Below are 25,777 nucleotides of genomic sequence, written 5' to 3'. Positions count from 1 at the left end.
CTGGTTTCCTCTTTTGTTTTTTATTCTTTGTCTCTAAAGCTCTTGTATTTTCAAATGTGCAGTTAACCTTTCAGTCTTATTTCTCAATCTGTTTCATCTAAAGGAAGAGGATGGGCGTCATCTCCAGTGTCTTGGCTCTCCTCACTTCCATTTTCCTCTGAAACAGCACTCTTATCTTCCTGTGAAGGAACATTCTCCTCTGCTGACTCACAATTTCTAGCCAAAGCAAACTCCTTTTTACTTCCTTGTTCTACCTCAGATAGAGTTTTAAGTGGCTCCTCACTCTGTAGCGGCTCCAGAGCATGTGAAGTTAAATGACATAAAGACCGAATCTTTAACTGTATGGGCTCTCCTTTCTGACGAGCTCTCAACACTTGCTTCCATACCGTCCATTTCAATTTGACATGAGAAGTTGCCTGAAACCCATGGCAATGCTGTCTAGTTAATATCAGAAGTTCTGAAAGCTGTTTTTCCTTCGCTTTCACTCCATGTCCTTTTAACAGGCATACCCCGCCCCGCCTCGTTTCTCCGTGTAGTTTTGGTGCCTGTCCTGGATCTCACTCTGTAGACCAGGCTGACCTCAAACTCACAGAGATCCTCCTGGCTCTGCCTCCCGAGTGCTGGGATTAAAGGCGTGCACCACCACCGCTTGACTTAACAGGCATTTAATAACTAACTGCACTTACCGTTGCTCCTGAGATGGGAAGTTTCCCACGACCCTGCCAATCCTGGAGTCCTCTTACCCTGAGAGTGACTTCCTCCTGTCCTTAAGATGTCATGATCCACCAAACTTCATTTTAATAATTTCTATTGTAAGTATATTTTTTACATCATAAATGGGGTTTGCAATCCCAAGTGAAAACACACTCTTCCCCTCAGAGTCTGAGATGCTATTCTAGATCCTACTTTCCAAACCCCATTGTCTTTGCTGTTTTTCAGATTCTGGGGCCTGATATTTAAACGGCTCCACACTAAATGGACATGACTCGTGCTGGTAAGAGCTTTCTGAAAACTGCCCACTACATATAAAGAATGGTTTCCATCAAAACATGAGCAGTATGGAAAAGACATTTGTAGATGTAACCAACCGTCTTATTAAATAAGAAACACAGAACCAATGTAAAAGAGAAAGCCGAGAGGTCAGAGCTCAGAGCTAAAATCTTACTCTTCCTCCTGCAAGCTCCTAGCTTCCTGAAAGAGAGCTATTTCCTGTGTGTAAGTTGTTTCATAGTCTTTTGTTCTGCCTTCTCATTGGTTGTAAACCCAAACATGTGACTCCCTCGTCACTGTCTGTATGTACAGCCCCCCAGGTCTTAAAAGCGTATGTCTCCAATGCTGGCTGTATCCCTGAACACACAGAGATCTACCTAGCTCTTCTACCAAGTGTTGGGATTAAAGGCGTGTGCCACCACCGCCACACTCTGTCTATGGCTGTAATAGCTCTGACCCCCGGGCAACTTTATTTATTAACATACAATCAAAATCACATTTCAGTACAATTAGAATACCACCACAGACATTAAATCCCTGTTAAGAATTGACTTATTCTTAAACTAATAGGGCCAGTGCTGTTCTCTGACACAAGAGAACACAAATGATCAAGTTAAGTTATTTTTGTAGACTTCAGTGACACAGACAGACCTCCGTCCTGCCCAGTCCTCTATGCAAAGTTGTTATTGAGATTTACTGGGGAGGGGACTACTCGGAGGAGGAACAGGCTACCTTAGAGGGATGAGCTGCCTTGGTAGCTTCTCTCAAATGTTCATTTTAAATAAAAAAGCTAATGGAAATGTTTTTGGGTACCATGTGGCACACTACTCTTCACACCAGCAAAGGCATCAAAACTATCTTTTTAGGAAATTGTCCATCTTTAAGATGATTATTTATTTAGTTTTTAACTGCATAATTCAACATTTAAAATTGTTATCTTCGGCACTTAAAAAAAAATGTCCTAATCCTCTGTTCTGCTTTAAGCCAGTCGTTGGCATGCCAATATGCTGTCTATCCGGTATGGGTTCATGTTCACGAGGGTCCATGGAATCAAAACACAGAGGCACCTCAAGGATGGTTCTAGCCTTTCCTAGCTGCAGGGGGGATCCGTCTCATGGACTGTCTCTATGGACTGGTCCACCCTGAATCCTGACGTAGAAGCCTGTTCTTAAGGAAAAACTCCGTCCCTTTCTCTCTCCTTCCACTTTTCCTCCCATAAGGTGTACACACCCCTTCTCTCCCCTTCTCTCTCTCTCTGTCTCCCTCTTTCTGTCTCTCTGCCTCTTTATCTCTTTATTATAATAAACTCTCCATGTGGATGCAGCCTCTGGGTTGTTTATTACTGGTCACCTCGGCTGTCATGCCTGCATGGAGTGGGTCGCCCAGCCAGCCCACCAATGCATCTGCCCAGCATGCCAGCATGTTTCCCTGCACTCATGGGATACCCTTGGGGGCCCCCGGCGTAATAAATCATAGCAGCGTACCTTCCCCAAAAGGTACAGCTAAAGGCATTTCCTTTCTGATATCAGATTGCCCTGCTGCCAAGACTTGTGAACACCAAGGCTTCCCTTGGTGAATTTTAACAGAATTAACTGAATCACAAATTGCCCTTGGATTTAGGTTTGCCCTTGATGAAAGCTTTACAGATTGTATGTGTCATCCTCCTGCCTCAACCTCTAAAGTGCTGGGATTACAGGTGTGGGACTCTACCTGCAGCTCCATGCCTTAAACTTTTTAAATTATTGGTATTGATAGAAACAAGTTCAGGGTTGAAAAGAAAGAGACCACCACTCCATTGAAAGTGTCTTGACAGGACAAAATTTTACCTCTGTTCCTGATGGCACACAAAGGCAGAACAGCAAGCACATGGGGACAGGCCGTTCACTCGGTTTTTATCCTAACACAGGTGGTGACTGTGTCTTTTTCCCATTGTCTGGTTTTTTTAAAAGGTGTAAAGTTGGGGCTATAGAGTTGGCTCAGTGGTTGAGAGGTTAAGAGCGCTTGTTGTTCTTGCAGAGGACCTCAGTTCAATTCCCAGCACCCACATGGTGGTTCATAAACATCCCATCCAAGGGATCTGATACCCTCTTCTGACCTCTGTACTACCAGACATATCTATGGTGCACATACACACATTCAGGCAAAACACTCATACACATAAAATAAATCTAAAACAATTTTTTTTAAAGGTGCTAAAGAAATTGGTCAGGAATCAGCTACTTAATTCACTTACACCCCAAGAATGCAACTGGGACTGGGTGTGTGAGTGTGTGGAGGGCCTGAAAACGTTTGCATGAAGGTTTGTAACTCGGTGAGGAGATAAAAAGATTGGAATTCCTTGTCCTAAACGAAAGTTTTAGTTTTACACTGTTTGACAGAAAAGAATAATATTTAATGTTTCTTGCAGTATTATACATATGATATCTTCCACCCAAAGTTGTATAATTTAATAACATATGCCTTGATAATTTTAGTAATTTTTTTTAGACAGCGTTTCATGTAGTCCCATCTGGCATCGAATTCACTTAAAAATGAGAAATTCCTAAGCCTTCTGCTTCTATCTCTGGGATTACAGGTGTTCACCACCATTTTCCCTGGCAAAAGTTGAGTTATTTTTGGTGGTGGTGGCGGTTTTAATTCTTTTTTTAATAATTTATTTTTATTTTATGAGCATTGATTGGTGTTTTGCCTGAATGTACGTCTGTATGAAGATGTCAAATTCTCCTGGAACTGGAGGGTTTTTTTTGTTTGTTTGCTTGTTTTGTTTTGTTTTTTGTTTTGTTTTGTTTTGTGAATTGCCATGTGGGTGCTGGGAATTGAACCCAGGACCTCTGGAAGAGCAGCCAATGTTCTTAACTGCTGAACCATGTCTTCAGCCACCACCACCCTTTTTAAAAATTCTTAATACAGTGTCCCATTCTTAGCCCATGCTAGCCAGGAACTATGTAGCCCAGGCTGCCCTCAAATTTGTGTCAATCCTCCTTCCTCAGTTTCCCAAGTGCTAGGATTTCAAGTATATGCCACCATCCTGCTCTGGGCTTTACTTTTGAATGTTCTGATGCTACAGGGCTGGAAAAATAGCTTAGCAGTTAAGAGCCTGGCTGTTCTTCCAGTCAACCTGGGTTTGGTTCCCAGCACCCACATGGCAGCTCACAACCACTGGTATCTTCAGTTCCAGTTAATGAGGGTCTGTCGCCCTCTTCTGGCCTTCTTGGGGCACTGCACAGAAGTACATGCCAGCAAAACATCTATATGCATAAACAAAATCTCCAAAACAATTAAACTGAAAATAAAGTACTGGTACTAAAGATATGACATTTTCTGAGAAAGTTGTAGAATTTAGCAATATATGTTCTGGTCAATTTAATATATATATAAAATATAACAGTATTTATTTATTTATGTATTCATTCATTCATTCATTCATTCATTCATTTATATTGAGACAGGCTGGCATTTTGTAGCCATGGCTGGCCTGGAATTCACTGAGAACCACCTGCTTCTCCTTCCTGAGTTGCTAGGATTAAGGACACGGTTGCCAGATTCATATAGGTGTTTTTTAGATTTATTTATTTTCATTTTATTTGTATATTTTTGTTTTGTTTTGCCTGCACGTATGTTTTTTGTACTGCATGCATGTAAAGCCACCCACGAAGGCCAGAAGAGGGTGTAAGATCCCCTGGATCTGGAGTCACAACCTGTTGTGAACAGTCATGTGAATGCTAGAAATCCAGGACAGCCAGGGTTACACGGAGAAATCGTGTCTCGAAGAAAAACAAAACAAAAAACAGAATTTTTTTTTTTAATTTTGAGATAAGGTCTCACTATGTAGTTGGCTGTTTTTCGGGTTGGTTTGTTAACTGGCATCTATTTATTGTACACAGTACTTTTTATATATAATTCATTTTTATTTTTTTGTGCATTGGTGTTTGCCTGCATATATGTCTATGTGAAGGTGTTGGATCTCCTGGAACGAGAATTCACAGACAGATGTGAGCTGCCATGTGGGTGCTGGGAATTGAACCCAGGTCCTCTGGAAGAGCAGTCAGTGCTCTTCTGAGCCATCTCTCCAGGTCCGATGGCTAGCAATGTTTTTGTTTTTTTGGGTTTTTTTTGCTGGCCATATTTTTAAAATAGTACTTCTCATTTCTTCTTACAACCTCTCTCTGGTGGGGAGTCTTGGGAGGCGACATTATATACAGAGGAAAGAAATGGACTTGGGAGAGTGTGTAACAGGGAGGGGCCTGTTTTCACGCTTGTGGCCTTTTAAGGTGTCTCTGTCTGAGAGAATGACGTCGTCCTCTCCCCTCCCTTTCACGCTCTCGGTTCCTTGCCCCGCCCCTTTCCTTGCACTCACTTCACCCCGCCCTCTTCCCAGCTCCTCGCTCCTCCCTGTCCCTCGTCCCGCCACTCTCAGCCCTCTTCCTGCAGTGGCCCGGGCCAGTGCTTTCTCACTCTCTTAACCTATTCAGTGTCCCTGAGCCAGGAATCACAGCAGCTGCGGAGTATTCTCCCATCATGCCTCACGCTGGCGTCCGAGCCGCGGTTGCCTAGCTACGGGACGTGCCCGGAAGACGACTGATGGGGCGGGACTTCCGGCGCCTCTGTTGCATCAGATTCTGGAAATAGTTTGTGGCGGCAGCCGCGGGTCGGGATTCCCAGAGATGGCAGGTTCCTCCGCGGAGCAGGGTGAGTTGTACGGGATGACTGTGGGCCTAGCATGACCAGAGTAGGCAGCGCCAGGCTGGGGATATGGGGACAGCAACGGCCCAAGGAAGCAGTGCCCAGACTAGGGATCTGAGGATAGCCATGGCTCAAGTGGGCAGTGGCAGGGCAAGGCTCTGGGAACAGGGATGGCCCAAGTGAGTGGTGGCAGGCTAGACCTGAATTTGGCCTGGGCCGGAGTGGGCAGTGGTGAACCAGGGATCTGGTGTTGACTGGGACTCAAGTGGGTAGTGGCCAGCCCGGGGCTCTGGGGTGACAGGTCCTTGCTTAAGACTGTGGAAGCAGCCATGACCCAAGTGGGCAGTGCCAGACCGAAGCTCTGGGGATAGCCAGGGTCTCAGTGGGCAGTGGCAAGCCGCAGGACCTGGGGAGTGGCTGCCATGACTCCCTGAAGCTAGAGGACCTGCTTGGTGGGGGCCTGACTCCTGTTATAAGTCCGTCCCTTCCTCAGCCTCCATTTCTTGATGGGTTAAGGCTAAGGTGTCCTCAGAGATGATCCCGAATCAAGTAGCCTGTCTCCAGCTGGTGCCTGGATGGGATATCACCCCCCTACCCTCCTGCCCTAGCTGGACTTTGGGGATGAGGCAGAGGCTCAAAGATTGTTTTGGTCTTCTGCCCAAGCAGGTGGGCGGAAGGGCACCTGAGGTTGGTACTTAGGGAAGTAGGGCAGAGGAAGCACGGGCTCCGTGTACACATACATGAAAGAGTTTGGGGCTTTATGAAGGCTTTAATCGCCAGTGTGGCCGGCCGTCACCACAGGGACCTGTCCAGTCAGAGCATCACTGTCTACTTTATTGAAGGAGGAAGGGAGCCTCCTTCAAGAGGCAGTCACTTATGTCACCCAAGGGGTGGCCCAAGGACCCAGGCCTTGGCAAATCTCTGAAGAGTAGTGTCTTTTCTCATTGTGTGTTCAGCAAGTGGGTTCTAGAAAGAACAGGCTGTGGCCCAGATCCTGAAAGGTCAGAAGCAAGCCTTCAAAGGCAGAATACTTGGTGTAGGTTTTAGTCTCTGTTGTTCCTATGGCCTTGCTGGATTCTAGGCAGGTGGTTCTGACCACCTGAGTACCCAGTGATGTGGGGCACCCAGATGACATGGCTGCTCGGCCTGTGCCTAGTGACGGTGCTACCTACCTTCATGTTCCAGCATTCCACTCCACTGGCGTGCCTAGATTCCAACTGTTTCCACCACTCAGAGCAGATCTTAGAAGTCCACCTAGACTCCTGTAACACAGCAGCATGGCCAGCAGCTCCACCCTGAGCTGCTCAGCAGGTCTGGGATCACAGCTGTGCCCATACTCACAACAAGAGGGAAGTGGTTCCTGCCTCAGAGGGTAGTGTGGGCATTGAATGAGTTCGTAGGAAGGACTTAGAACAGTGCCTGGTATGTAAGAACCAGGTCTGTCAAAAATGAGACTCTTCAGCATTTGTTTATGTGTTTGTTTGTTTAAGACAGGGTTTTATATAGCCCCGGCTGGCCTTGATCTTGATAAATGATCCTCCTGCCTTCTTTTCTTGTGCAGGGATGACAGGTATTGTGACACCACGTCCAGCTTCCTCGTTGGCTTTTAAATAAAATGTGTGTATGGTGTGGTTTGAATGAGAATGGTTCCTACAGGCTCCTATATTTGAATGCTGGGGAAGAACTAAGAGGTAGTCTTGTTGGAAGAAGTGTGTCACTGGGGGTGGGTTTTGAAGTTTCAAAAAGCCTCTGCCATCCCCAATTAGGCATCACTGCCTCTTGCTTGTGTCCCAAGATGTGAGTTCTCAGCTACTGCTCCAGTGCCATGCCTGCTGCCTGCTGCCATGCTCCCCAGCATGGTGGTTATGGAATCTAGCCCTCTGGAACCATGAGCCCCAAATTAGAAACAAGAGATTAGAAATAAGATCTCCACAGAGATCGTAAGGGAGATGCACAAGTCCTTAGGGAAGATGATCCAAGAGTCAGAGCCTCCTTGAAAGTCAAGGAATAGTGGTAGTGGGTGTGGTGGCATGTGCCTGTCATTCATAATTCTAGTGCTCCAGAGGCAGAAGTAAGAGGATCTCTGAGAATTCAAGACCAGCTCGGTCTACATAGCAAGTTGTAGGCCAGTCAGGGATACATAGTGAAACCTTGTGTCAAACAACCAAAAAAGAAATTAAAAAGAAACTCAGGGAAAAATAGCCACTTGCAACAAGTCCAACAAAACTGTGTGTAGGTGCATACCAGTAATTCTTACACTCTAGGAGATGAGGCAGGAGGATCACCAGTTTGAGACCAGGTTTGACTACATGAGATCCTGTCTCCAAACAACATAATACCACTAAGGAACTGGAAACACACAATGCAGAGATGGTCTTTAGTTGTGGCTTGGGAGCATTTGAGCAACTGCTTTTTCCTTCGGGTTTCCTCAGAGCATGGCCCAAGCTCTAGGTAGTACCACGGGGCAGAATGGGCAGGGAGCTTATCTCGGACACCTGATTTTTCCCATACTTGAACCATACAGTCTTCATGATCATGCGTGATATGGAGCCTGTCTCAGGACAAGTCCCAGCACAGCTGTAACAGTGCCTGTGGTCTTTGTGATCCTTCCTGTGCAGACCAGCACCCCGACAACCATCAAGGTGAAGTGGTTGAGCCTCTGTTACCACAACCAGAGACAGGGCCGGGTTTCCCTCGGTGCAGGGACTTCAGTTCCCACTGCAGTGACTCTTGCAGATTCTCTTAGAGAGGTCAGGTTGGCTCCAGTTGCCAGGTATGGGAAAATAGAAGAGCAGAGCAAAATGGACCCACTTGAAGGCTACAGATACTTGCTCATCTGTGCCCTCATGTTCCCAGGATGTCGTTTATGGCAGTAGCCTCTGGTGAATAGTGAGCGTTTTCTGGTGTCTTGAGCAGCAGCTCCTGGCGGCAGTGGTGGGTGGGAACCCCATAGGGAGCAATGGGCTAGAAGCAAGAGCAGCTAGAGAAGGCTGAGGGGTGCTTTTGCTGGGAGGGAGCGATCTGCAGGTAGGGGTATTGCTGGGACATCTACAAGGTGAGGGCTTTGAGGGGTCCCCAGCAGTAGTGGCGGTAACAGGCAGAGAGGGTCAGGAGGTGTAACGTCAAGTGGAGGCTTACCCCCTGTGAGCTTAGGGAGCTGCTCCAGGACTGCTTTCTTCCAGTATACCTGGGAGAACTCAGGAAAGGGGACAGAGACAGGTGTGAATGCTGATGGGCGGAGCCAGGCTGGATGCTGCCCGGCTGCCCTTCCACATGTTAGGACTGTGGGTCATTTGAAGTGAGGTGGCTTCTTCACTGTGCTGAGTACTAGCACACTCTGTGACTGGCAAAGACGCCATCCATGCGCTGTGTCAGTTATTATCTGCCTTTGGGACGGTCCTGCCGTCACAGGGCTCTGCTCTGACTGTGTCCAGGGGATGAGCTGCAGATGTGCCTGGCAGTGACCTGTCCTGTAGAGGCAGAGTAGTTTGGGCATGGTGTGTGAAGGCTCCTGGTGAGGCCAAGTTTGCAGAGTGGCCCCGGGAGGAATTCTGTTGCCAGGCAGTGAACAGCTGGAGATGGCTCCACCAGCTCCCCTGAGAAAGCTGACCTGTTCTAGACATTTCCTCCAGGAGTGTCTGCACAGCCACCATTCCCAGAAGGACCACCTCACACCTTCTCAGTTCCCTGCTCACCTGGCTAGGCTTTGTTCCCTCCCAGTGGTCCGGACTGCTCTACACAGAGCCTTTGGGATCCTGTGGTCTGGTACATTCCTCCAGGGAGCCTCTGGAGTTCTTCAGTGATTACAGTCATCCTCATAATGCAGGAGCAATTACAGTAATGACAGCAAGCAGGGGGAGCTGGCTTTTTGCCAGAGGTTTGTAAAGCCTTCTGTAAGTGTAATTGCACTTGGCGCTCGAAGGCTTTACAAGGTGGGTGGTGTTAAGTGGATCAGCCTGAAGAGGGCAGGTGCTCAGCCTGCAGGCTAGGCCCATCTCCCAGAGCGGCCTGTAGCCTGTCCCTTCCCTGTGCTAGTTCCCAACACTCCAGAGCATTGCAGTGGTCAGGGCAGCGTGGGGGCTTTACTCAGCAGGGGACTTGGTGGGGGCCTAGAGTAGGAAACAGAAGTGATGCACACAAGGGGGGCGTAAACGTTTGGGGGTATCCCTGGGCATGGCTCAGTGGTGCTCAGGGACTCTTAGGCAGGGGGCGCCTTCCTCCCTGTGGAGCCTCTTCATCTGGGAGGAGAGGCCCTGTTAATGTCACCCAAGTGGCATGGAGGCAGTAGGCACACACCCAGCTCCTCCACCTGTGGCTGAGGGCCTGGAACAAGGCGCTGTTTTTCAAAGGCCGCAGCTGGGTCCTGGGAGCTACATGCTTGAAGAAGGGAGGGAAACTGACACTGGGCATGAGCTGGAAGAACTGGCCAGCTCTCCCTGACACCCTCGCAGGGACAGGGTCTGTCTGTTGCTCGGCGTCACTTGGCAGTTGGCAGGTCTGAGTGAAAAGTGCCTTTCTTGTTCTCGGATCCCTGCGTCTTTGGGTAGTAGTCTCCAGCCAGTGCTGGCTCCGTGTTGGGGTCCTTCCTGAGAAAGGCACAGTGATCCCAAAGCTATAGCTAAAGCGCCAGCGCCCTGCCAGTCCTGTCCTCACAGCTTTGCCAAATGCCTGGAAACGTCCAGACTGAGTTCTGGATGCTGAGATACCCTGTGGTGAGCAAAGCAACTGGAGAGCAGCAGGCAGTGGGGGGAGGGGCGGTGCACAGGGAGAAAGGGTGAGATCCCCTGGCAGCGGGCACTGAAGTGGTGAAGGAAGTGAGGGGCTTGGCCATGCCTGGAGGTGCAGATACCTCCCAAAAGAGCCTCAGGTGCCATCCCTGGGCCAGCGTGAGGCCTGGCCTATGATCCTGTAAGGCAAGATTTGTGGGAAACAAAGATAGACTCTCCCCTTCTCAGCAAGGCCTGGACTGCAGGTCTGGTTTGTTAGACCTGCAGGTGAGAGGGGAGCTGGGCCCACACTGCTGTGCAGGGAACTGTGGCGAGGGATCTGGGTCCAGGTGCTGGTGGGTGGGGTGCTCTATCTGGAAAGGGACATGGTTTGGACTGGTCTGAAGGGGACGATGAAACTTTGGGCTCCTGTGGCCGCATAGAGCCTTGGCTAATTTTGAGTCCCCTGGAAAGGTGGCTCTGTGCGTTTGAGAGGAAGCAAGGCCGGTGGGGACCCATGGGTGCTCATCAGGTCTCTGCCAGGAATGTCTGGAGAGTCTGTGTTTAGCAGTGTCCACTTTGAGAGTTGGAGGAGGCTTCTGTCCTGGGCCTGGCATGGCCACGCTGCTGTAGCTTCATGTTTCATTCTCTGGACCTCTCTGCCCCATGAAGCTCCAGTCACTTGGGGAGAAACACATCTCCCTGCTTACACTCTGTTGTCTGGTGCAGGAGCGGTGGGTGGCCTTGGTCTGGGCTAGTCAGCGTGTGCCAGGTGTAGGAGGGGAAGGATGGGTTAGAGGAGGGAGGCGCAGGCCCTGAGAGGTGTAGGATGGTTCGTGAGTTGTCACTTCTGGCAGTAGTGGCCTGGGGAGCTTTCTGGGGTTTGGCAGAGTGAGAGGTCATCAGCATGTCCCTGCCCACCTGAGCCATCTGTCAGAGTAGGAAGGTGTCTGTGAGGGATGAGCCTAGGCCTTTCCTGTAGTTCCCTCAGCAAATGAAATCCATGGGACAGTCAGACTTGGATGCTGCTTGTTCATGTGCTGGGGCCAGGCTCCCTCGGGTGCTACCTATTTGCTCTGCCCCAGCGTAGGGAGGCAGGGCCTGGGGGCAGGGCCTGATCCTAACCTCTCCATTCAGAGAGAGATACAGCCAGACATCTGGTAAAATGGTGAAATGTCTTCCCCACTGACTGCCACCACAGGGGCAGGACCTGAGAGCACCGTTCCAGTCCTATCTAGCAGAGGATATTTGCTATTTAAGGGAACATGAGGGCTAGTGGCCCAGGTGGAAAAGGATGCAGGACTTGCAGTATGTCTTAGGGTTCCTATTGTTCTGATGAAATACCATGACCAAAGCCACTTAGGGGAAGAAAGGGTTTATTTCAGCATTCAGCTCTGTATTGCTGAGGGAAGTCAGGGCAGGAACTCAAAACACGGTAGAAACCGGGAGGCAGTTGCTGACGCAGAGGCCATGGAGGGGTGCTGCTTACTCGCTTGCTCAGCTTTCTTTCTTTCTTTTTATTAAATTTTTTCATTTATTTTACATCTTGACCACAGTTTCCCCTCCCTCCTCTTCTCCCGTTCCCTCCATCCCCCTCCCCCTCCATCCATTCCTCTGTTTCTGTTCTGAATGGAACGGGCCTCCCATGGGTGTCAACAAAGCATGGCATATTAACTTGAGGTAGGACTAAGCTCCCTCTTTGTATTACGGGTGGGGTTGGGTGGCAGGGTGGGTCTTGGGGGAACAGAATTCAGTGGGTGGTGGCAGTGGTGGTGCAGCCTGCAAGCAGGCTTCTCACCTGCTGACTGCTCAGCTTGCCTTCTTACACACCCCAGGGCCACCTGCCCAGGGATGGCACCGCCACTAAATCAGAGAATGTACCACAAGCTTCTTCATAGGCAGGTCTGGTGGTGGAATGTCCCCAACCGAGGTTCCCTTTTCCCAAATGACTAGCTTACACCAAGTTGACATAATAGCCTGGGTATGATGTAATTGTCCAGCCACGATAAGAGTTTAGATGTCTGTCCCCCTGGTAGCCCATGCAGAACCTTACCCTGGAGTCCTACACTCCCTCCCTCAGGGTTGTGGGTGGTGGGAGTCATGACTATTGTGCCCCAGTGAAGGGGTCAGGTGGCCTCGGAGCAGTTCCTTCTGGCAGCCCTGAGCACTCTCGAGTAGGCTTGGACAACCCGGGGATGTGGTATCTTGCTTCTGGAAGCTGTTTGTTCCAGTATCTGTAGGCTTATGCATGCTGAGGGCTCTGCAGCTGCTGTCCTCTCTCTGCATAGCACAAAAGTAGCCATTTCATTAATGAATTTGTTTATTTTGCGGTGCTGGGCATCAAATTAAGAGCCTTGTACTCGCTAAGTGAGTGCTCTGCCACTGTACTACATCTGCCAGAAATCCGCCTGCCTCTGCCTCTGCTGGGATTAAAGGTGTTCACCACCATGCCCGACCCAAAGTTAGCCATTTTAAAGTACACAATCCCTGGCATTTAGAGCACCCACGACACTGCAGACCACTGCAGTATACATGTGAAACCTTTCCATAAGTCCCAGGAGGAAATCTGACCTGTTCCCCTGTCACCTTGCCTTCCTCCTCCTGCCAGCCACTGCTCTGTGTGCCCACCCCGTGGTCCTTTCTCTTATGGATATCTGACATTCAGGAAAGGGCTTTGACACACACAACTCTCTGGCTCTTGTTCCTGGGCAGCTTTCTGTGCGCATGCCTGGCATTCTGTGACCTCTTCCTTTTTCTGTCCCATGCTCTCTACCTGCCTGCCTGATGTTGTATCTCTCCTACCCACTTGCCTGACATCATGTGCCCTTCTGCCTGCTTTCCTGCCTGCCTGATGTCATGTATTGCCTGCCATCTGGCCTGATGTCCTATGCCCTCTGTCTTTGCAGCTGCCGACTACAGGTCCATTCTGAGCATTAGTGACGAGGCAGCCAGGGTGCAGGCCCTGGACCAACACCTCAGCACGCGTAGCTATGTCCAGGGGTACTCCCTGTCCCAGGCAGATGTGGACGTGTTCAGGCAGCTCTCAGCCCCTCCCGATGACTCAAGGTTCTTCCACGTGGTTCGGTGGTTCAGACACATAGAAGCGCTCCTGGGTGGCCCCCAAGGCAGAGGCGAGCCCTGCAGGCTCCAAACAAGTGAGTAACAGCAGTGAACCTCTGCTCCAAGGTCAAGGGCATACGGTGCTACAGGACAGTGGATATCCTACTGGAGACTCACCTCCATATTTCAGTCAAGTGTTCCCATGGGGCAGAAGCCATGCTTGCAGGGTCTGGGAGAGTGAAGTTATGTACCCAGAATGGCAGAGCTCAGAGCCACCGTGACCAGGGACCACTTTGGGGCCACACTGCATGCTGCTGCGGGCCTGTCTGGGGGTTCAGTTAATGTTTTGCTCACAGTGGCTCTTAGTTCTTGTCTTTAGTCCCATAGGTTACACTTGTTTCTCTTCGGGTGCAATGTCACTGAATATTAGCGCTGTATTCATTGACGTTGAACCTTTCAAAAACCAGACATAGGTCTCCTGTCTGTGGTTTAAAATGAAGTCAGCCATGCCTGTGGGTACTGTTGGGCACAGTTGTTAGGCTAGGGAGGCAATCCTGGGGAGGCTCTGGTTTGGGACCCAAATGGTTTGTCACCTTGACCATATGGAAATGTTCCCTTCTGTGGGTGCTCCCTCCAGTTTCTCATGGCTATAATACCCTTCTCCTTTAGGTGGAGAGGGCTGAGTCCTGACTTATGGTAGTCCCTGCTGTGGCCTCCATGAGGCTTTGCAGACTGGGGGTGGGGAACTTGGAACATGTGGAAGGGTCTTCTAGGGTCTTGATTTTTCTGGATTATCCTAAGTAAACACCGTACTCCAGCCTAGGTGGGGGATGTGGCACCATAAGTGGTCTTGCCTGGACATCTGCTGTCCTTGTGTGCAGCACTGTGTCCCAGGTATCATATTACCATTTTTTGTCTTCTCCAAAAAGCTCAGGCAGTCAGATTGTCTGAACACTATGCCCCAACTCCAAGTCATGGCGGTAGGAATGAGATCAGGGACCTGGTCCTGGCTTCAGCAGCCACCCATCTACACTTCCTTTATGGTCCTAGGAAGAACTGAACAGGCAGACCACTGTCCGTGCCAGTGGACACAGCAGAGCATTACTTCTCAGGGGCCTCGCGACCATGAAGAGAGGGTCTCCCACTGCAGTCAGCCACTGTCCCCTGAGGCTTCTCTGAGTGATGCTTTTGTGTGGAGGATAGACCAAGGACAGCACTAACAGGATTATCCTGCCTCCTCCAGTACCACAGCTGCCCATGAGGCCATCAGGACCTTGTAAGCCTGTGAAGAACATGTTAGGTCAAATGTCCTGTAAGCAAAATGTTCAGAAGCTTGGCTGGAGGGGAAAGCAGGGTGGAGCCGGGCTACCTGGCTTTTGACAGGCCTAGGCTCCAGAGTCCGGTGTCCACAGCATGCTTCTAGATTAATAGCTGTGAGGACTGGAGTTCTCCCTGCCCTGGTGTCTCTAAAGTATGGTCTCCAAGTGAGACCACCTCCCCACTTCAAGCGCTGCTCCCCAGGACAGCCCAGCATTCCTTCTGCTTGCTGCTCTGTACATTAGACAGCCATATCTTGCCTTCACCAGTCTCCCCTTCTCAAGCCTGAGGCCTTAGCAGCAAAGGACCCTGTCAGACATGGAAAATTCATATGTTCTTAGCCTTCATGGTCCCCTTCCAGAGGAGCCAGCCCTCTTCCCACCAGCCCCCCTGCCTCCTTTCTCCCATCTTGTCACCTTGTCACCCTCTATGATTCACCTTGGAGATCCACTCCATCCCAGGGCTTTGAGCTTGCTTGGGAGCTCTCGCCTGGAACTGGGGCTCAGCCCATTTGGCCCCTTAATTCTCCCAGCTCTTCTGGAGGAAGCAGACATACTGCCACTGAGGAAAGGGTCTGCTGGAAGCCAAGGCAAAGTATTTAGGAAGGTTCAAGTTCTGAGTGCTCCCTCCTAGGCCGGTGGCCACAGCTGGGGCTCAAGCTGCCTGCATTACCTCACGCTCCTGGGGCAGTCTGCTGCTTCCCAGCAGCTTCTCCATCTTTGGACCGCCAGCCTCTTGCATCCCATTTTCACAGTGTAGCTGTCGGTACTGCAGAGCTGCCTGTTGGGTCAGTGACGCTTTCAACATGGTGAACATGCCACCATGGTGCCCAGCCTGGAGTGGAACTGTTTCCGTGTGTATGTGTGGAGTGAGAGCTGACCGCTGAATGTGGCCCAAATTTTACAGGGACTCACCTTCAGCCCTCAGCGAAGTAGCCCTTGGCAGTGTTTTTCCTGTGAGAGTGCATCAGGACCTCCATTTTTGATGTCACCTCTGGGTTTTACAAGCAAGGACAGTGACACCAAATCCTTCATCACATCACAGAGTGAGACTTTCCCATAAGGATGCCACTGTGGGCTGAGGCTACACTTGGTGTCTGGTGAACAGTTTGGGGTTTTCCTCCACCCTAGTCTGTGGCCACCTGTGACTGGATCCCGAACTCACCTGGAGGAAGGAGTTCCTGCTTGCACCTAACCGCTGTCGCCTCCCTCAAAGGCCCCGATACAGTGGGAAGTCCTCCCCTTTATCTTTAGCCTGTTAGTTACCAATGCCTTTTATTCTGTCTAGTGTGATCTGGGCAAGGATTGGAGCCTGGAAATGGCCTGTGCCCTGAACAAATTACTCTTGATGTGGACTCAACAGATTGACAGGCTCAGATGTGGTGTTACCTGTAGGCATTGCTCATAGAAGTTAGAGGTGGCTGGAGGCAAGAGAAGTATCCATGTGAGGGAAGACTGGGACCAGGTCAGCTCAAGACCTCCCACCTGCTCAGCAGAGGTGAGGGGGGCTGATGGACTGGGCACCTTACAAAGGTGTGTTAGGCTCTTGGCAGGGCTAAGAAAGAAGGCAGGTATTCCCCCACAGAGCACAGGAGCAGGCTGTGGATGATCACATGGTTTCCAGGTGGCTTCAGTCAGCCATCCTGGACTGAGATTGTGAGGCTTAAAGCATCACCCTTGTGACATCTTCAAGTTCTCGGGCATGCAGATTAGGGACAGCTTTGCTCAGGGCCAGAAGCAGGTCTGTCTTTGGGGAAGGACCGACAGACCTCTGACACATGCCAAGGAGGGACTGTGCCATGTAGTGTCCAGAGCAGGCACTGCCTGAGAGAAGGGGGCTGGGCTGGGGAGCCTGTCAAGGCCGTGTGGACCAGCCTGGGTGGGGATGGAGGTGCCGCAGGCTTGTATCCAGAGGCATAGTCAGTCTGGTCGTGGGGCCAAGCCAGATCTGATGCCAAGGACCCGGATAAGGAGGGGTTAGAAGCCTTTCTCACCTTGGCCTTTGCTGTACCCAGTGACTAGGAAGTGGCCTGTATGTCACAAATTGTCCAGACTCTTAAGTTGCACAGGCAAAGGATCCTGAGAGCTGGCAGCAACCACACCTTGTTTGTTGGGATGCAGCACTATATAGAACGTGAACTGAAAATTACAGACTAGGGAGGCTGAGGCCAGAGGATCCTGAATTTAAGGCCAGCCTGAACTACAAGGGAGGTTTCAGAAAGGCCTGGGCTACAAAGTGAGAACCTGTCTCAAAAGCACAGTTCCATTGTTGAACCCAGATGTTGAGAGCTAGTGGTGACCTGCTGTGTGACCTGTCTGCTCTTCTGCCTCCAGGTAAAGGCCGGCGAGTGCAGCCTCAGTGGACCCCTCCAGCAGGGACTGAGCCCTGCAAGCTCCGCTTGTACAATAGTCTCACCCGGAACAAGGTAAGAAGGATGAGATGCCCTGTGCCCTTGCAGAGCCAAATCACAGCCTGTTAACCACATGGCTCCATGTTTCCTCCTCTTCATTCAGGGTCCTTCTCTTACTCCTGTGCTATGGCCTTTGGAAGCCAGACAGAGCTGTGCTCTGAAAGTAGGGCACAAATACTTTGTACACAATCTTTGGGAAAGCCTACCTGCTGGCCAGGCGTGAGTGTTCAAGGTCACCATCACAGCCAAGCCAAGTGCTGGCAGCTTTCAGGAGGACTCATGGCTGTCTAGATTGCCCCAAGCCAAGCAGATTAGGCAAAGAGGCAAACCTGCCAGGTGGTGTTGGAGCTTGGAGCCCAGCATGTGCCAGGATGCTGGCTCAGGCTCTTGACCTGATAGGCTTATCATGATTTGCTCTGCTTGGCTCATGGCCATGGTGGCACAGGCTCCAGAAAGCTTTCCAGTTGTGGGCTGGGTTGTTGTTTTTGTTTTAATGTTTTATTTTTAATTATGTGTGTGTGTGTGTGTGTGTGTGTGTGTGTGTGTGTGTGTGTGTGTGTGTGTGTAGGGGGTGTATGTGTGCATATGAATACAGTGCCCACAAAGGTCAGAGGATTCAGAAACCTTGGAGATGAAATTACAAATGGTTGTGAGTCCCCCAGCATGGATGCTAGGAATTGAATTCAAGTCTTTTAAAGAAGTATGCACTCATCTCTCCAGCCCCCTGGCTGGGTTTTTGGTCAGTACATATGCTTAGCAAGCAGGAGATAAGTTTGGGACAGGTCCCATCTCCTTATGTAACTCACTGATGATGCCGCCTCCAGAGAGTCTGAGAGTGTTGGGATACCCTGGCTAGCTGCTGAGGGCCTTGTGCTCTTTATCTAGACAAGACAGCATCAGTGCCAAGCTCCTGAGATGGTTGTCTGGAGCAGGTAGGATTCAGGGTGGAACTTGTTAGCTGCAACTTCTGTTAAGCGAGCATTTTCACAACAGCAACCTTGTTCCCTTACCCACTCTGAGAAGAAAGGCCCCAGGGAGGAGGGGGTGAGGATGCCCTTGCCAGGCTCCCACTACACAGCTTACCTCCTGTGGCATGACTTTATCAGTGAAACTGGAGACACAAAGGTCTTGCTGGTTGTGGCTCAGGCCTATCATCTAAGTTTGTTTAGGTGGAGGTAAGAGGATAGTGAATTCCAAGTAGAGCCTGGCTCACAGACAAATGGCCCTAGGCAGTCAGTTAGTGTGCTGTTTGTGGCTTCTTTTGCTGTGCCGAGGAGTTTTTTGAGTTTCTGGTGATGGCATTCCTTGTTTTTTAACAAGGATGTATTTATACCTCAAGATGGGAAGAAGGTGACGTGGTACTGCTGTGGGCCGACTGTCTATGATGCATCTCACATGGGACATGCCAGGTAGGTCTGGTGCCTGGGATCTACACTGCTGGAGGATTAAAGACAGCAGGAAGGGGACGTGCACAGAGCCTATGGTTGCCATCCTGGAATCCACCCAGACACTGTCCCTACCTCAGTGGACATGTGATGTGTCCATGGCATGCAGGCTTTAGGTGTAATGGATTGTAACCCCTTCCTTGCCACACACAGACACACACGTTCATGGGTGTGACTTTTCACAGGTGATGGCCGATGGGGGAAAGGCCATGGATCCTGCCCCAACAAGCTGAGTTTCCTTAGCCCAGGTGCCTGGTCCAGAAGTGCTGAGGGCTGCAAGGTTTTCAGATTTTGGACTATTTGCATAGGAACAAGGGGTCTTGGGGATGGAACCCACACTGAAACACAGCATTTGTTTATTTCATGTATATCTTAGATACATAGCCTAAAGGTAGTTTTAATTCCTAACAGTTTTGTTCATGAAACATTATTCCATAGAGTAGAGTGGAAGTTTCTATTTGTGGCATCATGTGGGTGCTCAGAAAACTTAGGATTTGGAGATGTTTCTGGTTTTAGGGTGCTCAGCCTGTGCATGCTCTTCTTGGAATGTCCAGATCATGGCCAGTGTGTGCCAACTGGGGAACTGTGCTTTCCACTGTTTTAGGTCCTACATCTCTTTTGACATCCTGAGGAGGGTGCTGAGGGATTACTTCCAGTATGATGTCTTTTATTGCATGAACATCACGGACATTGATGATAAGGTAAAGGGAGTTCCTAAGGTAACATTCACATCTGAATAGCTGATACGAGAGGAAGTAGGACTTTCAGATAAGAAAATATAGCTGCAGAACATCGCTTAGGAGGCAGATTATGAGTTTGAGGCCATTCTGGACTGCTTAGGGAGTTGCAGAACTGCTTGGGCTACATGGATGGACAGGTGGGCTGAAGGAAAGGCTGGCTCAGGTCTGACCTAATAAACAGAGTCCCTGTTGTGAACTGATAACACAGTTCATGCAGATATAGGGTCATTTACATAGGCATGTAGATACTGCTAGATATCTACACATTCATATCATTGACTAAGTGTCCATGATTCCTGGTTCTTTATGGAACAGGCCCACTCCGTATCTCACTAGCTGAGGAAGTTGGGGCCTCAGTGACCTGTACTTAGACACCCAGAAATTGACAGACCTCAGCCACACTTTGCAGGTACAGGTGGAGGGTGGTAATAGTGTCCCACAGTGCCACACTGTTTAGGGCCTGTGGCTGCCCCCATTCCCCTTCACCCTCGCTCAGAGTTGCAGTGTGAGCAGGGTTGTACACATGGGAGGGAGTGGACTCTGATTGTTACCAGTCTTCCACCTTGGCAGATCATCAGGCGGGCACGGCAGAACTACCTGTTTGAACAGTATCGGGAAAAGAAACCCCCAGCTGCTCAGCTCCTGAAGGATGTCCACGATGCCCTGAAGGTAGGCCCTCAACACCATCCTGTCTCCTCCTGGTGCCTCTTAGGCCCTGTGCAGGCCCTTGTCTCGGATGGTGTTTAACCTGGCAGTCATTTCCAAGGCAGTACTCAAACCTGCTGCATTGGGGCACCAAAGCTACAGCAGGTTGTCACCCCCGCCAGCCTCATGAGACAGTCACCAGGGCAGAGTTCTGCAGGATATGATGTGGAGTAGGTGGTCCTCCTGTCACTTAGGGGAAGTAGTATCTGATCTATCTCCATCCCTTTTGATCTGGACTGAACTGCTGTCTGGTCCTCAGTGCTGGGGGTCCTAAGCAATCTGATGCCCACTTCTGACCACAAGGCAGACACATGATCTCCAAGTCCTTGTCACATTCACAGTGCTGTAACCTCCACTGAGGAAGTATGTTCTCTCGGTTTCACACCTTTACTCTGAATGAGCCTCCTTTTAATGTATAGACTCTTATATCACAGTGTCTTAGTTATTTTCCTATTGCTGTGGTAAAACACCATGACTGAGGCAACTTAATAGAAGTTGATTTTGGCTTATGGTTCCAGAGTGGTGAGCCCATCGTGACAGGGAGGCATGACAGCAGTTAGCAGGCATGTTAACAGGAGCAGGAAGCTGAGAGTTCCCTCCTCAAACAGAAGCACAAAGCCGAGGAAGCAAACTGCAAGCAGTAAGGCGTGGTTTAAAGCTCTCAGAGCCTGCCCCCAGTGACATCCTTTTTCCTGCAAGGTTGCACCCCCTAAACCTCCCTAAACAGCACCACTATGCTCGGACCAAGTGTTCAACTCCCAGAGCCTGTGGGAACCGTTTCTCTTTTAAACCATCATATGTGGTGAGACTGGATCATTCTGCTTCCTGTCATATCCCATCCTTAGCAACTACAGTAGCAGCTGCTGGGATGCTCATGGCATTGTCCCTGAGAAGAAATTAGGCCGAAAGTTAGAGCATAGCTGTCTTTGGGCTGACAGGGCCGGGAGCTGAGGGAGCAGAGGCACTCTTGACATAGAGGTGGCCGCCAGCTATTGGGGCTTGCTAGATGTACATTTTGTTATACCCATTTTGCATGGGGGAGGCAACTGGCTCAGTAAAGTTAAGCATCCTGTCTAGGCACACATGAAGAAAGGCAGCAGACCTGCCTGGGTTGGGACTTAAAGTCTGGACACTGGGGCACACAGTGCTCTGATGCATTGAGTCAGCTTTAGGAAGTGGGGTTCTGCACTGTGCCTGACATATTTGGTGTGTTCTTATTGTTGTAGCCATTTGCAGTCAAGTTAAGTGAGACAACAGATCCTGACAAGAGGCAGATGCTGGAGCGGATCCAGAGCTCTGTGAAGCTTGCCACAGAACCCCTGGAGCAGGCCATGCACTCCAGCCCCTCTGAAGAGGAAGTGGACAGCCGTGTGCAGGTGAGCTCTCCTGGGTCCTGGACAACCATTTGTATAAAACGTCATACTCTGCACAAGATTGATCCACATTCAGAGTCAATGTGACCCAGACCTGCGGCTCCGTTCTTAGGGCTTAGCTAGGGTCCCGTCCCACCTGGGAACCCCAGCCTCTGGAGCCCCATTCCCCAGGCATGGGGCTCGGCACCACGGGAGTTGAGCTTGGCTTTGGCTTCCCTGTGAGCCCATACTGCAAATCCCCCCCCCCCCCCCCCCCCCGTGCTCCCTCCTTCCACTTGTGGAGCAGCCATCTGTTTTCCCACTTCACAATTAGCCACTGGCTCTTCCCCCACATTTCTTGGTAGCAGAAAGCAGAGCCGGCAATTGAAGGAGAAGTGAGCAGCAACTTGTAGTTGGCAGTGGAGCCGGGGCTGCCGCACTTGCCAACTCTCCCACTCCTGAAAAAGCCTCCTTGAGACAAAAGTAAGGGCATCCTGGCCTCTGTCCTTCCGCCATAGCAGCTCTCCGAACACAGATGGCCCTCCCCTTTGTGCTAGCACCCCCTGCTGGCCACTCTCTAACTCGAGGAAACTGGACAGGAGGAACGTGGCTGCAGGTCATCAGGCGGCACCAAGGTGTGTGCCCAGGAGAGACCTGGCTTCTGTGTTACAGACTTGTGCCCCACTTGGGGCCCCACTGAGCTGACCATTCTACCTTTGGCTCACTTTTTGTTAGAATTTCTCTCTTCTGTGTTCCTGCATGGCAGATTCTGGTGTTTATGAGGAGTCCATGTTGATAACCATGAGGGCCACATGCTTTCCCTCAGGTTGTGTTTTTGAGATGGGCCCACGTTATTGCCATTTCTCTAGGGCAAGTTTCTCTCTCGTGCTTTTGAGGCCTGCAGTCTGGTGACCAACAGTCCCACTAAAGTCTTTCCCCAGTTCTTCTACTAATACCCATCTTAGAAAATGTCACACATTCCAGCACTCAGGAGACTGAGGGAGGAGGATTGTAGCCAGTTCCAGGTCAGCCTGTGCAATATATGGAGACTGTGTGTGTGCATGCACGCGCGCGCGCAAAAAGTCCTGATGATATATGTAACATAAACACTGCCATCTTAGCCGGGTGGTGGTGGCACACGCCTTTAATCCCAGCACTCAGGAGGAAGAGGCAGGTGGATCTCTGTGAGTTTGAAGCCAGTCTGGTCTACAGAGCGAGTTCCAGGACAGCCAGAGCTGTTACACAGAGAAATCCCGTCTCAGAAAACAAATAAACAAAACAAAAAAGCTTTCATCTTAGCCCTGTAAGCACACATATCTCAGTACCAGGAGCAGCCACACTTGTGTGCTGCAGTACCCACCATCCACCACTAGAGCTTGCCACATTCTCAAGCGGAAGCTTCCTAGAAAGCTCTGGTTGCCCAGGCCTTTTCCTAGACCCGGCACCACATCCTGCCTTTTTGTCTGATTGTTTAGGGACCTTGAGCAAGGAGTCCTAATTCTTGGGGCTGGCTTCTCTCAGCACGGTGCCTTCCAGGTTCATCCATGTTGCAGTGTAGGCCAGCATTTCTATCCATTTAAGGGAAATGACCTTCCGTTGTGCCATGGACACTGGCTGTCCACTCCCGTGCTGTTCTACTGTTCGCTGTTGTGTTGCTGAAAACATAGTGTGCACGTGTTTGTTCCAGAGCCTACCTGCCTTTAAAAGCTTTTCGCATGTGCCCGAGTAGAATTGCATGATCCTCCTTTGATTCTCTGTTGAGCATTCTCAGGAATGTTGTGCTGTTTACCCAGCACATTTGTGAATTCTCACGGTGCTTGGTGCCCACGCCTTTGGGAATAGCCAGCCCAGTGTGTGGGAGGCAGGCCCTCTGTGGCCTGTGATGGCATTTCCCAGCTGCCAGTGGTGCTGTGCATCCATGTGTGAACTGTCTGTGGTGTGTTGCCTCTGTGCAAGTTCCTCAGAGTTTCTTTTGGACATATTCTAGCATGTAGAATTGCTGAGTATTATTAGACCATATATTTGGATGACTTTTGGGAGTCCCCAACCCTGACCATACATTCCCAGGTTCTCTGAAGGACCCCTGGGGACTTGTGTGGAGTTGTAATGTTTCTGAGATTGGTCACAGCGACGCAGGTGAGACACCATCATGCTGAGAATAGGCAGATGCTGCAAGATTCCATACACAAGATTTCATACACAGCTCTGAATCGACCTACACCCAGGACACAGCCCGTGCTGCCCTGGAAAGATCAGCCATGTAGGAACCGCATCTCCCAGGGAAGCCCACAGGAGCCTCGGCTGTCAGGGCTGTGGTTTCTACATCAGCACAGTCAACAGCTTAGACTCCAGGAAGCAAAGCGAGGGCTCCATCCCCATGGTCTCCAGGGTTAGAGCAGAGCCCAGGGGGCTGCTGCAGCAGGGCCAGGCACCAGCTGCTCAGCAGAGGGAACCTGGCCGTCCTCAAGGTGGCAGCCTTGCTCCTTCTCACATAGATGCTTGTGAGTTCGCCAGTGGCCACACCCAGCATTCTGCCCACCGAAGCTTTTCACTTAACTACATTGCTAACATGCCTGTCTAACACCTTCACCTGCCTCACTGGTCTCCCCTTCTTTCCTTTGTATCAGTCAAGTGAGTGTTTGGAGGTAATGCCTCTCCCAAAGTCTCCTGAGACAGTTTTGCTGCTTTCTTGTGTGTGGTGATTTAGACCCCTGTCCTGCTCCTTCTGGGGTTGTTGGCTTTTTTCTGAATGGTTTGTAAGCATCCTACCATCTCCGCCCACCGAAGCTTTTCACTTAACTACATTGCTAGCATGCCTGTCTAACAGCCTTCCTGCCACTGCTTTTCAGTGAGCAGAGAGCCTTAGTTTTCATCCAGATTTATCCCTGTTGTTTGAGTCTTGGGTCTCACTATATATCTCAAGCTAACCTAGAACTCTTTGTGGCCTGGAATTCAGCTCCATGCCTCATTTTCTGAGTGATGGGATTGCAGGCCTGCTGCACTGTTCGCAGCTCTTTCCTTTTTGGGGAATGAATGAACATTATTTTGTCTCAAGAAATCTCCTTCCTTCCTTTCTCCCTCCCTCCCTCCTTCCTTTTTTCCTTCTTTGTTTTTCGAGACAGGGTTTCTCGGTGTAGCTTTGGCGCCTTTCCTGGAACTCACTCTGTAGCCCAGGCTGGCCTCTCAAACTCACAGAGATCTGCCTGCCTCTGCCTCCCGAGTGTTGGGATTAAAGGCGTGTGCTGCCCCCCATTTCCCCCCACCCCCCACCCCGGTTTTCTTTCAAAGGTGTAAAGTTTTAGAATTCCCCTGGAAGTTGTGCACATTACTTTATGAGTGGTTAATGAGGATTCTGCCTTCCCCTAGGCAGGGGATGCCCTGCACCAGGACTTTCTGCATGTCTCCTATGTGGACTCGGTCAGTTGTACTGTCCAGCCCAGCAGGAGCACCTATTGCCGGTCTGAGCGGAAGCAAATGCTGGTGGTATCCTGTGGCATGTGGAACGTTCCAGACCAGCCTCTAGGTCTGTTGGTCCTCTGGCTCTGTCTGCAGCACCAATCCTTGCCCATTGTTTGTTGCCTCTTTCCTTCATTCTTTTTTTTTTTTTTTAAGAATTTTTTAAAAATTTTATTTGTAAGTTTATGTGTGTGTGCGCCTGGTTGAGTTTATAAGCACCACATGCATACAGGAAACCGAACCCAGGTCCTCTGGAAGAGCAATTCATCTCTCCATTCTAGCCTTCATTCTTTGCTCTGTTTTGTCTTACTCCTTAATAGGTGGAGCTCATTTTCTGTTTTAAGTAGGGGGTTTTGATGTTTTGTTTTTTGGAGACAGGGTCTTACTGTGTATCTCTTCATAGTCCTGAAACTCACTATGTAGACCAGGCTGGCCTTAAATTCACAGAAATCTGCCTGCCTCTGTCTTCCAAGAGCTGGGACTAAAGGAATGGTTAAGATTAAAGGTGTGTACCATCACTCCAGGCCTTGTGTGCTGGTCCTGATAGCACATGCTTAGAGCAGCTTTTGATAACCTTTCTAACCTTTTGAAAGGTCTGTTTCTTATTTCTAAGTGGATTGCCCTTTTCACATCAACTTAGTTGCTGTTTGGGTGAGATTCATTCACCCAGCAGACTGTGTCCTGTGCGCCTAAGCAGGAGGTTGGCTTTTAGTGTCAGGCTGGGGACACTGATGCCAGAGGGCCTTCTGTATTCTTTGTGCTGCACTCCTGTCCCTCAGCTGTGTGGTGGGGTTCTGTGTGTCTTTGACAGTTTTTTTGACAGTTCATCCTATTGATACAACTGTTAAAAGTCTACTGAGAAGAAGGTCCGCTGATGCTGGGTCATTTGCATCTCCTGTTCTACCCAAACCAC

The 25,777-nt window shown here is 50.1% G+C and overlaps 1 protein-coding gene across 4 annotated transcripts in view; it reads left to right on the top strand.

Moving 5' to 3' along the window:
• Window positions 1-5,538: 5,538 nt before the first annotated feature.
• The window catches only part of Cars1 (cysteinyl-tRNA synthetase 1), a 53,022-nt gene continuing 32,783 nt past the window's right edge, over window positions 5,539-25,777 (top strand). The window contains exons 1-7 of one of the 4 annotated variants that reach the window (XM_006977311.3): window positions 5,539-5,679; window positions 13,286-13,534; window positions 17,090-17,181; window positions 18,487-18,575; window positions 19,216-19,312; window positions 19,922-20,020; window positions 21,283-21,432. In XM_006977311.3, the coding sequence (XP_006977373.1) occupies window positions 5,655-5,679; window positions 13,286-13,534; window positions 17,090-17,181; window positions 18,487-18,575; window positions 19,216-19,312; window positions 19,922-20,020; window positions 21,283-21,432 (801 nt within the window). In that variant the 5' untranslated portion in view covers window positions 5,539-5,654. The remainder of the gene's footprint in view (window positions 5,680-13,285; window positions 13,535-17,089; window positions 17,182-18,486; window positions 18,576-19,215; window positions 19,313-19,921; window positions 20,021-21,282; window positions 21,433-25,777) is intronic. The other 3 variants (XM_006977312.3, XM_076555777.1, XM_076555774.1) reach the window with 3 other exon arrangements.

The sequence above is a fragment of the Peromyscus maniculatus genome, chromosome 1, assembly GCF_049852395.1.
Source record: "Peromyscus maniculatus bairdii isolate BWxNUB_F1_BW_parent chromosome 1, HU_Pman_BW_mat_3.1, whole genome shotgun sequence".
Classification (NCBI taxonomy): Eukaryota; Metazoa; Chordata; class Mammalia; order Rodentia; family Cricetidae; genus Peromyscus; species Peromyscus maniculatus.
This window is presented reverse-complemented; position numbering and strand designations above follow the sequence as displayed.